Source organism: Dipodomys ordii, unplaced genomic scaffold (assembly GCF_000151885.1).
Source record: "Dipodomys ordii isolate 6190 unplaced genomic scaffold, Dord_2.0 Scaffold98, whole genome shotgun sequence".
Lineage (NCBI taxonomy): Eukaryota > Metazoa > Chordata > Mammalia > Rodentia > Heteromyidae > Dipodomys > Dipodomys ordii.
In genome coordinates this window covers 5,105,060-5,117,594 of record NW_012267314.1, presented here as the reverse complement: position 1 = coordinate 5,117,594, position 12,535 = coordinate 5,105,060, and the positions used below count along the sequence as shown (strand labels likewise).

At 37.6% G+C, this 12,535-nt stretch overlaps 1 protein-coding gene across 1 annotated transcript in view; it reads right to left on the bottom strand.

The window, feature by feature from the left end:
- Window positions 1–7,462: 7,462 nt before the first annotated feature.
- Lats1 (large tumor suppressor kinase 1) overlaps window positions 7,463–12,535 on the bottom strand; it is a 28,774-nt gene continuing 23,701 nt past the window's right edge. The window contains exons 7-9 of the mRNA XM_013027010.1: window positions 12,256–12,362; window positions 8,024–9,207; window positions 7,463–7,794 (exon numbers count right to left, since the gene is read on the bottom strand). Coding sequence (XP_012882464.1) covers window positions 8,698–9,207; window positions 12,256–12,362 — 617 coding nt within the window. The 3' untranslated portion in view covers window positions 7,463–7,794; window positions 8,024–8,697. The remainder of the gene's footprint in view (window positions 7,795–8,023; window positions 9,208–12,255; window positions 12,363–12,535) is intronic.

The following is a 12,535-nucleotide window of genomic DNA, read 5'->3' as shown; positions in this document are numbered from 1 at the left end:
GCGTCGGCTAGAGACAGACAAGGGGGTGTGGCCGGCAGAGGCCGTGGTCCTCGAGGAGGCGTGGTCAGTGTCCGGGGACGCGCCTGCGCACTTCGCACTGCCTCCCGGATGATGAGACCCGAAAAGCACCACAACGAGTGCATTTGTGTCTTTCCCAGGTACTCTCCCTCCCACCCCGACCCCGCGCTTGACTTCTGCCAGACTCTGTTTTACAGGTGAGTGTCAAGGGTCAAAGCATTCGTTTATGACACATCCTGTTTTAGAATCCACTAGTCAGCATTTGTCAGCTGCAGCCCATGCCACAGCATAACAGGAATAAAATAAACAGATGCTGGAACGTGCCACTGCGACTGGAACTTTACTACCCTGGATAATATTATGGACGATCTTTCTAATAGAGCCGTATCAGTAAAGCTACGGTGTATACAGATGCATGTGTGTGTGTGTGTAAGTATACAACCTTATATGTATACATATAAGATGTACATGTGCATGCAGATGTACATGTGCACACGTGTGCATAGGCGTATATACATACATACACATTTCTGTTTTCAGTTTAATTTCTTTTTTTCAGGATTTTATACTTTTCATTGTAGATATCCTTTACCCTTGGCCAAGTTAACACCCAGATATATGCCTGTTTTGGATGTTATTTTTGAATGGCATTGTAGAAAAGCTACTAGGTTTGAATGTTGATTTTATATCTTCTGTGTTTCTGGAGGTGTCTATCAGGTCTAGAAACTTTCTGGTGAAATCTGAAAAATTCAGGGTCATTTTATCTGCACATAGGAATAATTGGACCTTTTCTTTTCCTATTTGAATTCCTTTTATTTCTTTCTCCTACTTTCTTGCTCTTGCGAGGAATTCTACTACCATATTTAGTAAGAGCAGAGAGAGGGGATACAATTGTTTCTTGTGTGACTTTTAGAGTAAAATGATTTGTTTTCCCCATAGATATGGTGTTGACCATATGTTTGTCATGTATAGTCTTAAGTTCAGGTTCATTCTTTCCAAGTTGATTTAGAGCTTCTATAATAAAAGGATGTTGAATTTTGTTAAAAGCTTTTTCTGTTATCAGTTGAAATGATTATGTGATTTTTGTTGTTGCACTTTTTTCTCTCCCATTCTGGGGTCTGAACTTGGGGTTCCATACTTGTTTGCTCCTACCTGGCACTCTACTATTTGAACTATGTCTTCAAGCCAGCTTTTGCTTCCTGGCCTGACTTTGAACCTTGATCCTCAGATCTCAGCCTCCTGAGAACCTAGTATACCGGGTAGTACCCACTAGCAAACAACACATTAAAATTTTTTTTGGTCAAACAATTCTAGTATCCTTGGAATGAAACGAACTTAATCGTGGTTTATGATCTTTTTAATGTGGTTAAATTCACTTTGAAGAAATTTGAGAATATTTACATAAATCTTCAACAAACATATGGGTTTTTGTCTCCCCCACACCCCCCTTTTGGTGTGTCTACATTCTGGAATAAGTGTTATGCTAGCTTCACTGAGTGAATTTGGTAGTGTTTCCTTCCTGTCCATTTCATGGAAGAGTTCGAGAAGCACTGACACTAGTTCTTCTGTAAAGTTCTTAAAAGAATTTACCATGAGGGGGGACGGGGGAGGGGCTGGGGGTGGAGAAGATGGGAAGGGATAGGATGGGGAAACAAAGGAGGAGGCAACAATGCTTGATAAGAAATGTACTCATTATCTTGCCCATGTAATTGTAACTCCTCTGTACAGTATTTTCACAATAAAAAAAAAGAATTTGCCATGATTCTTATTAGATCCTGGGCTTTTCTTCATTGGAAGACTTTTATTACTTTTTTAATCTCATCTTTAAGTGGTTTATATCTTCTTGGTTTTAGTAGGTCAACTGTATCTAGAAACTGTTAAGATTTTTTAAAAAAAACTCTTCATTAATTTCTGCCATAATCTTTATTAGCTTATCTTCCTTGTATAAGCAGGGTCTCATTGTGACTTTCCCACATACATAAACAATATATACCAGTCTACCACTATCATTCTATCCATATTTTCCTGCCCCTGGTTAAAACCATCTCAACGTTTCAATGTTCTATTTTCATACGTGCAAAGAACATAGACCCTATCTGTCCTCATTCATAATGTTTGTTTGTGAATTTTGGCTTTGCCTTGTTCCTGGTTTTCTAGAAGTGTGAGGTGGGAAGAATGTGTATTATACAGCTGCAGGATGGAATACCTTATAGAATCCTAAGTCCATTTGATAGCCTATTGTATCATTTAGTTGAGGTTTCTTTGTTGACTGTTTATTTGGTGGTATGACTTATCTATTGATGAGTAGGGTATTGAAGCCTTCTGCTGGGGTCTATCAGTGCATGGAAATCCAGTAATATTTGTTAAATTATCCTAGAAATTGCGTTACTTGGTATCTATGTTCATTGTTTCTTTGCATGCATCATTCCTTGTAGTAATACGAAGTAATCTTTGTCTTTTCTGATTCAGTTGGAAGTCTATCCAACTTAAATATAGCAACTCCTGTCAACTGTTGAGGTCCATTTGCTTGAAAATTCTTTTTTCATTCTTTTTCCCTAAGCTTTTGATAGCAATATGTGCTTATTTTTTTGTTGGTCGTGGGGCCTGGGCACTGTCCCTCAGCTCTTCAGCTCACGGCGGCGAGCACTCTACCACTTGAGCCACAGCACCACTTCCGGCTTTTTCTGTTTATGTGGTGCTGAAGAATAGAACCCAGGGTCTCATGCATGCAAGGCAAGCACTCTCCCACTGAGCCACCTTCCCAGCCCAATATTTATTTATTATAGGCAAAAATTGGTTGGGTCCTGCTTTTCTAATTCAAGTTGCTATTCTACATCTTTTCACTGGAAAATTGAAAACATTCATACTTAATATTAACATTAAAAGATGTGCTGTATTTCCTGTCCTTTTGATACTTGCCTGTTTTCCATTCTTCCTTTGCTAAATTACTCATCTAATAGTTTATGGTTTCCTGTTTTTGTTTCTATTTTCTCCTTCTGTGAGTAAGATTCCTTTGCTTCTTTTGCTGATTTAGTAGTTTTGTGGCAGTCAAAACTAAGGTTAGGGAAGTGGTGCTGTGGCTCAAGTGGTAGAGCGCTTGCCTGGCGCTGTGCAAGGACAGTGCCCAAGCCCAGAATTCAAGCCCCATGACTGACCAAAAACAAACAAACAAACAAAAAAAAACCCTAAGGTTAGAACCAAGACTATATTCATAAAAGAATGGATAATGGGAGAGAAAAGAAGCCTTGTTATTAGTCAACCTTCCTAGGAGCTAAGCACTCAGGAGAACATTTTTAACTCAATTCAGATTCTGAATCCAGAAAAATTGCTTAGGCTATATAAGTAAATCTTATTCCTGAAAGATGGAAAAACTAGACACTGGAAACCCTGCACACATAAAAATATAGATAGGGGTCGGGGAGGGGGTGGCACAGCAAAGTATAGACAGAACTTTAAACAGGCCAACCATGGGTGCATAATGCCGTAAAAGAAAACAGAGTACAAGGGAAGGGGGGTAACATTGTCCAAAAAGGAATATACTCTTCACCTGACATGTAACTGTAACCCCTCTGGACATCACCTATGTAATAATGACCTTTATAATAACAGAAATTAAAATATTAAGCATACTGTATTTTTTGTTGTTGTTGGTCATGGGGCTTAAACTCTGGGCCTGGGCACTGTCCCTCGGCTCTTCAGCTCAAGGCAAGCACTCTACCATTTGTTGAGCCACAGTGCCACTTCTGGTTTTCTGGTGGTTACTTGGAGATAAGAGTCTTACAGACTTTCCCGCCCAGACTAGTTTTGAACCATCATCCTCTTCTTAGCCTCCTGAGTAGCTATAATTACAAGTGTGAGCTGCCAACATCCGGCTCATACTGCATTTTTTTTTTTTTTGGTTGGTTGAGGGGCTTGAACTCTGGGCTTGGGTGCTATCCCTCAGCTCTTCAGATCAAGGTGAGCGCTCTACCACTTAAGGCACAGCACCACTTCCGGTTTTCGAGTGGTTTATTGGAGATAAGAGTCTCACAGAGTTTCCTGCCCATGCTGGCTTTGAACCTCGATCCTCAGATCTCAGCCTCCTGAGTAGCTAGGATTACAGGTGTGAGCCACTGGCGCCCGGCTAATACTGCATTTTTTTTTATCAGCTATACAGTAGCCTACTGCAGACCAAATACAAGGCTGTAAGTACTCCAAAAGAACAACAAAAAGACATAAAGATAATGGTAATGCTTGAAATAGGAAAACTTTTGTTCGTGTTAAGATATAACATGAAATGGTAAGCATTTCATGAGCTAGATTGCAAATAAAGAAATTGTGACAACTTTGTAACTTGTAAAAATTAATTTACTCAAATGACACTAAATGGAGCTTAATAATGAAGGTTTTAATTTGGAAATATGAAGGAAGCCTTTAACTTATTTACTGGGTTCATATTAGAAAAAAATGAAAACATTTTACTGGGTTACACTATAATTAGTTTCTCTTAACCTAAGTAGTTACTATCATATATATTTTCCTCAAAACATCAAAATGTATCATAAAATTTCAGAGATGAGTAAAATTAATTAATTAAAAAAACAATATAAATAAGTAGTTTAAAAGTCAATTTTCTGCTGGGTGTCAGCAGTTCTGTAATTCTAGTTACTTAGAGACTAAAATCTGAGGTTTGAGGTTCGAAGTCAGCCTAATTTGTTAGATTCTTGTCTCCCAATTAACCACCTCACTCCAGAAGTAGAGGTATGGCTCCAGTGGTGGACTGGCAGCCTTGACTAAAAAAGTCAAGCCACAGCATGAGGGGCTAAGTTCAAGCCCCAGTACTGACACCAAAAAAAGAAAAGAAAAAAAACCAATCTTCCTCACATAATTCAAAGATCTGAATTTTACTTTTTTTATTATCCCAGCAAATGTTACACTAGAGGAAATGATTGGGAAAATACAAACAGACTTATTAAAAACACCGACTGATTATTCATTCTATTACATTCAGAAGTATGCAAAAACAATTATATTGCAAAGCTGTAGGTCCTTTTCTAACAAAGCATTATAAAACTGTAGTGTTGTCATTGATTGCATTTTAATACAAAATACTTATATACACAATACAATATAAAAGTAAACTGTGTAGTGCCTTCCACAAAAGATATATTAAGGCGCTTTACAAATATATCAATATGTTGACCCGAATTACTTTTTGCTTTAGATTAAAACAAACAGGCTAAATGTTTCACTTTAAATACCAAAGGAATTCTTTTTTTATTAAAGAAAAATTTCTAAAGTACCTTGGGTAACAGCAGCAGCAATATCTAAAGATCCTCCCACTGTATTCTCTAAGTTCTAACATATTAAGTCAGAATAAAACAAATTTTCACTCACAGTTTTGCACTTTGCAACAGCAGAAGGTAATAACTTTTTTAAAAAGTCAATCTCAAAGTGACTTCTTAGTCATACATTCTAGTTTCTATTACAGATGAGAAGGTAGAAAAGATACAGCAATAGGGCCTGCCTTAGGATGTCACTGGACAATACGTAACAGTATCTACAATTACATAATTAGAGAACACATTTTATAAATACTATTTGATATGCATATAAAAAAGGTTACGTATAAGAAAGACAGCAAGCTTTTAAATGAGAAATTTTCTTTTAAAAAGAAAACATAGAACCAATGTTTTCGTGCCATTTCAATTGAGAGTATCTCGATTTTTTTTTAATGTTGTTCTTGCTTTTTTCATCAGCAAGTACCAGATACTATACTGGAAGAACTGGCTATAGCTGGGGAATAAGACAGCTAACAAGTATATCCATACTACTAAATTGCAGATACCTATGGCTTGTATACTGCTTGTACAGTCAGAGGAAATGTAAAGGGCTACAAAATTGTGGTGTTTCTTACCTTTGAGGAAAATACAGTATTGACTGTGAGGAAGTGAAACAGCACCTTAGTTTTCCCTTAATGTAAATGTAACAAAGTTAGTGTTCTACTGCATTGCACCATAGGCCAGAATTAAAACAAAAGACCATTTAAGCAAATCTGACTGAAAAAGTTCAAAGGATAAGAGGGATATCTTATAAATGTGAGTGCCAAGCTAAAAATTCTTGAATTATTTTGCTTTGCATAATATTTTACAGGATTAATCAAATGCTCCACAAAGTAAAAATCACCATTTTATGACAGTACATTTATTTTTATGATTCTAATTAGAAATCTATCATAAATATTTCTGAATTAAGCCTGTAATGAACCCAACATTAGTGCCCTCACAATGCTGTTCAAACCTCTTAGTGTTGTACCAGCTATGGATCTTTCCCACCACAGACTGTCAGTACGAACACAAGATGTGCCAAAGCCAGGCACCAGTGGCTCACGTCTATAAGCCTAGCTTCAGGAGGCTGAGATCTGAGGCTTGTGTTTCAAAGCCAACCCACACAGGAAAGTTCGTGACTCTGGCCTCCAATAAACCATCAGAAAACCGGAAGTGGCGCTGTGGCTCAAGTGGTAGAGTGCTAGCCTTGAAGAACAGAGGGACTGTGCACAGACCCAGAGTTCAAGCCCCACAACTGACAAAAAAAAAAGTGCCAATCTGAATACTAATCAGTAAATTAAAAGAACTTACTTTAAGATACCAATTTTCTTACAGGACAGAGTTCCTTAAGAGTCTATGACAGGTCTCAACATATCCTGAATCTCTACAAATGGCAAACATATTTTATATGTGTGTTGATATGCATGATTTCCCACAGAGCCTTTAGTACACTGTCAAAAGAACTAGTAACTTCAAAGGCTGATGGCTAGAAACTGAGCACTAACGGTGCAATCTTGCTGGAACCGCTTTACCTTTAATTTTACTACAACATGGTTTCCACTAGCTTTTATGAAGAAAGCTAACATTTTGAAATATCAGGGCTGGGAAGGTGGCTCAGTGGTAGAGTGCTTGCCTTGCATGCATGAGGCCCTGGGTTCGATTCCTCAGCACCACATAAGTAGAAAAACCCAGAAGTGGTGCTGTGGCTCAAAGTGTTAGAGCACTAGCCTTGAGATGACGAGCTGAGGGATAGTGCCCAGGCCAAACAACAACAACAAAAAAAGAAAAATCACTAAAATTATACCTCTTACCAGCAAACACTAAGTCTTGATAAAGCAATTTGTAAAACTAACAAAGCTTAAGATAAGGAAATGAGATATAAACCTATAGTAAGGTCAGAAGAGAGCCTGATTCCCCTTTCTAGACAGTAATTTCTGTGTATTTTGGTATGGAACCACAATTCCGCCTTAGAATCTAAACATTATATACATGGGAATATTCAAAAACATTAAATAAGAGGTCCTGAGTTTTCTAAGACCACTATGTAACTTTTCCTAATTAGCAACAGCCATTTTAAGTTAACAATTCTTACCATTAACCTATCCTTAGGTAAAATAATGCCAAATAGCCACACTTTGTCAGTAATAATTTGTTCATTTAATATTATTTTGAAAGGGGAAATCTATAGCATTAATGACATATCAAGACTATTCTGTTCTTTTATTGCAATGCTGAGGATTGAACCCAGGACCTCGTGCATGCTAGGCAAGTGCTCTACTACTGAGCTACATCCCCAGCTCCATGGAAAAATATTAAGTGAATATCAAAAATAATTGCTGGTTAGCAATTATACACTGAATACTTGTTTACTAAGCATAGAAACATTTTCCTAATTTCAATGTGAAAACATGAAAGAAAAACCATAACTTTTGAAATTATTGACTATGGCAACTTTGTTCCCTTTTAAAACCTGGAAGCATGGGCTGGGAAGGTGGCTCAATGGTAGAGCACTTGCCTTGCATGCTCGAGGCCCTGGGTTCGATCCCTCAGCACCACATAAGAAAAAAGCCGGAAGTGGCACTGTGGCTCAAGTGGTAGAGTGCTAGCCTTGAGCTGAAGAGCTGAGGGACAGTGCCCAGGCCCAGAGTTCAGGCCCCATGACCGGACCCAAAAAAAAAAAATAATAATAATAATAAAACCTGGAAGCAGCTTTAAGATCAACATGGAGTCAAAATTAGTAGTGCTATGGCTTCTTTTAAAGCCAATAGTTACTGAGAAGAAAACTAGGAGATTAACTATTCTGGTAAGGAGGAGTGATGAACATTTTCACTCTGTATGTTTTAGCTCCAGGATGTGACTTAGACCGATTATCATTAGCCTGGGAATACTCTCCAAAATGATGGCTTAATTTTTTAAGTTTTTTGTACCAAAAATAAGGTTACAGGAGAAAAAAAGCTCTGCAAATATGGGTAGGTTTCATATTTGGTTAAAGCAAGATAAAACAAACTGTCTTACAAAAAATTTCAAAACCTCTTGAATTTTAAAATTATTTAGTATATATACAAATAGATACCAGGCTTCTCCTTTTAAACACAATACTATTTTTAAGTACTTTAAGTACCAAAAACTGACTATAATATTCAATTCATAATTTACTTTTCTTATAACAGTTTTTTTCTAAATTACTGATTAAAAGGGGTGGAATAAATTAACATTTTAAAAGGAGTTCCCATAATTTAGGAAAATAAAAATATTGTGCACAGAGTACAGGTATATAGCTCTGCCACATTTGCATACATTTATTCTCAAAACTTCAAAAATTCCTGCATTTCAGGCCTTTTTGCAAATCTTCATTACGATTTTTCTTAATATGTTAAACATACACTAGATCACGATTTTTTATCTCTGAGCCTGTATGTTGATCATCTTCATCGGACTGTTGCTCTGAGCCTTGTGAATTAATATATTCATATTCAATAGGCTTTGGATAATTATATGGGTAGCCATTGTCATCAAAAAACCTCCGAAAGGTAAATTCATAGAAAGCATGTTCAGGGTGTTTTCCATTTTTGTACCATCCATTGAGAGTGTCATTTACATTTTCTTCCTCATTATCTTCACTCCACAATTTATCAGGATCAACAGGGTCAAAATTTGATGTGTCTGTTGGGTGTGTGATTTTGGGAATATATGAAGCTGATTGCTGTCGCAGATCACTGGAGAAATCTATTGTTTTAAAAAATGGATGAGCTTTTATTTCATCAGCACCATTCTTCCCTAAGCGGTCTTCTGGTCCTCGGCAAAGTTTGATAATTAGATCAGATGCTTCAGGACTTAATTTGGCTTGTGGTGGAATGTGGAGAGAAGTCTGCCAGTTGATAACCTTTAAAAAGTTAAAAAAAAAATTAGCTTCAAGTACCACACCACAAACTAATAGTCAGACAAGTAAGATTGCTAGGAAGAGAGGAAAACTAAAATTTCTTCTGAGTTTTATACCAAATATCTTATTGGGCTATTTAAAAAAATAGTAACATAGCTGGGAGCCAGTGGCTCACGCCTGTAAATCATAGCTACTCAGGAGGCTGAGATCTGAGGTTCTCAGTTCAAAGTCAGCCTGGGCAGGAAAGTACGTGAGACTCTTACCTCCAATAAAAACCACTAGAAAACCGGAAGTGGCGCTATGGCTCAAGAGGTAAAGTGCTTGCCTTGAGCTGAAGAGTGCAGGAAGAGCGCTCAAGCCTAGAGTTCAAGCCCTATGACTGACCAAAAAAATAATAATAATATAATAATAATAATAACTTACATGCTATTTTACCACTCTAGACCATTACTAATAAATTAATGCTGGAAAAAAACTTTCCTCCTATCTTTTCCTCTCAAATAGCAAATGTATCCCACGAGACTGTCAATAAGTTTGTTTGGTTTTTTTTTTTTTTTTTGGTCCGGTCGTGGGGCCTGAACTCTGGGCCTGGACCCTGTCCCTCAGCTCTTCAGCTCAAGGCTAGTGCTCTACCACAGCGCCACTTCTAGCTTTTTTCTTTTTGCTTATGTGGTACTGAGGAATTGAACCCAGGGCCTCATGCATGCAAGGCAAGCGCTCTACCACTGAGCCACCTTCCCAGCCCTGTCAATAAGTTTTTACTGCCTCTGTTAATCCTTCTGGTAGAAACTACTACTTTACTATTACTACTACTACTACTACTACTACTACTACTACTACTAACTACTACTACTACTCTGCTTCTCCTGCATCACATATTTACTTCTACTATAGTATTTCTAATACTTTGCATGTGTGCTGGTACTGAAGCTTGAACTCAGAACCTCAAACTCACTTTGGCTTTCTTGTTCACAGTTGGTATTCTACCATTGAATCACTCCTCCAGTCTAGATTTTTGCTGGTTAATTGGAGATGGAATCTCAAAGACTTTTCTGTCCAGGCTGCAATCTTTACTGACTTGTTTCCTTACTATTGAGTGTTCTTTATATATTTGATTGTATTTCGTTTGTTTGTTTTTTGTTTTTTGCTGGTCCTGGAGCTTGAACTCAGGGTCTGGGCACTGTCCTTGGGCCTCTCTGTGCTCAAGGCTAGAGCTCTACCACTTGAGGCACAGTATCACTTCCAGCTTTTTCTGTCTATGTTGTACTGAGGAATCAAACCCAGGGCTACATGCATGCTAGGCAAACACTCTATTGCTAAGCCACATTCCCAGCCCTTTGACTGTATTTCTAGTAAAGGGAAAATCCTTTCTTCTCTCCTGCCTTCTCTCCTCTCTTTTCTATCTTCCTCCTCCCACATATACAAATATACTTACACACACACACACATATACATATATATATATATACAAATATATCAATGTATTTATATGATATTACAAAGATATAATATACAAGCCTGATAAAATATGTTATCAGCTGGGTAACACTGTAAGAAGTTCTAGTGGGGTGCTGGTGGTTCATGCTTGTAATCCTACTACTCAGGAGGCTGAGATCCAGCCAGTAGGAAAAGTTTGTAACACCTCATCTCCAAAACAATAAAAACAGAGCTGGAAGTATGACTCAAATTGTAGACCACCAGCCAGACAAGCAAACAAGCAAATCAAGTACAAGGCCAAGGCCTAGTACTGCATACCCACCCCACCCCACCCCCGCCAAAAAAAATAAAAAGAAATTGCAAAAGATGTTTTAAAATATTAAATGCTATGAAAGAGGTAGTTACACCTTGGGTTAGGTTACAGAAAAAATGTTAAGACACATTCAAAGACTAAGAATGATCCAGAGTTAACTAAGCTTCAGAAAGAAAGCTATAAAACACAGAAGAAAAGGAATACATTCCAAATCAAGGGGATGGGATATATAAAGAAGAGGATGACACTGGGTACTGGTGGCTCATGCTTGTAATCCTACTCAGGAGGACAAAATCTGAGGATCACAGTTCAATGCCAGCCCAGGCAGAAACGTCCAAGAGACTATCTTCAACTAACCAGCAAAAAAGATGGACTGAAGGCTTAGCTCAACTGGTATAGTGCCATCTGTGAACGAAAAAGCTAAAAAATGAGTCTAGGGTTCTGAGTTGAAAATTCTGATACCAGTACACACACGAAAAAAGAATAGCATTCATCTAGCTGGCCTTGAACTCTTTTTTTTTGTCCAGTCCTGGGGCTTGAACTCTGGGCCTGGGTGCTGTCCCTGAGCTCCTTTTAGTTCAAGGCTAGTTAGTGCTCTACCACTTAAGCCACAGCTCCATGTCCAGCTCTTTCTGTAATTCAGTTGAGATAAGAGTCTCACAGATTTTCTTGCCCAGGCTAGCTTTTGTACCACAATCCTCCGATCTCAGCCTCTTCAGTAGCTAGGATTACAGGTGCTTGACTTGGCCTTGAACTCTTTCTTGATCCTCCTTCCCTAACCTCTAAGGTAGCTGAGATTACAGGTTTGCATCGCAATATCCAGCTAAAAATTCAGTCTTTAACTTCTCTATGTGAAATACAGGTTGAACATCTCTAATCCCCAAATCCAAAACGTGAAATACTCTAAAATACAAAACTTTTGGAGTGCTGATGTGATGGCCCTGATTCCATTCCTCATGATAATCAGAGTATGAAAAGGGCACAAGGCCCTTTATAGTAAAAAGTAAAATAAAATTAAAAAAATAAAAGTACATTAAAATATTGCACAAAATTGTCTTCAGGCTATGTGTCTAGTGGGCCCATCAAACATAAATGGGCTTCATGTTTAGACTTGGGTCTCATCCCTAATATTACATATGTATGTGCAAATATTCAAAAATCTGAAAAAAAAAGTGCAACACTTCAAGCCTCAGATAGTTTACATAAAGAATATACACAGAACTACTGTTTTGTGCTGTACATAAAGGTCTCTGGTTCAGGAACTTTGTGAGAATTCTTTTGATATAGATTCTATACCTTACCTTCATTTGTGTTTCTAATGGTGTTTGTGCCAAGAAAGGAGGTTGTCCCACCAACATTTCAAAAAGAATAACACCAACACTCCACCAATCACATAACTGTGTATATCCTAAGGTAAGATACCAAAACTACAGTTATTCATTAGCATTCTTTTAAATATGCTCAGAATTCATTAAATCAACATTAAACCATCAATTTGTATTGTCAACTCAATACTTTTATCATAAACTTGAAAAAAAGGCAGTATAAGTTTTGACTAATCTAAATGCCTAGTAAGATTAT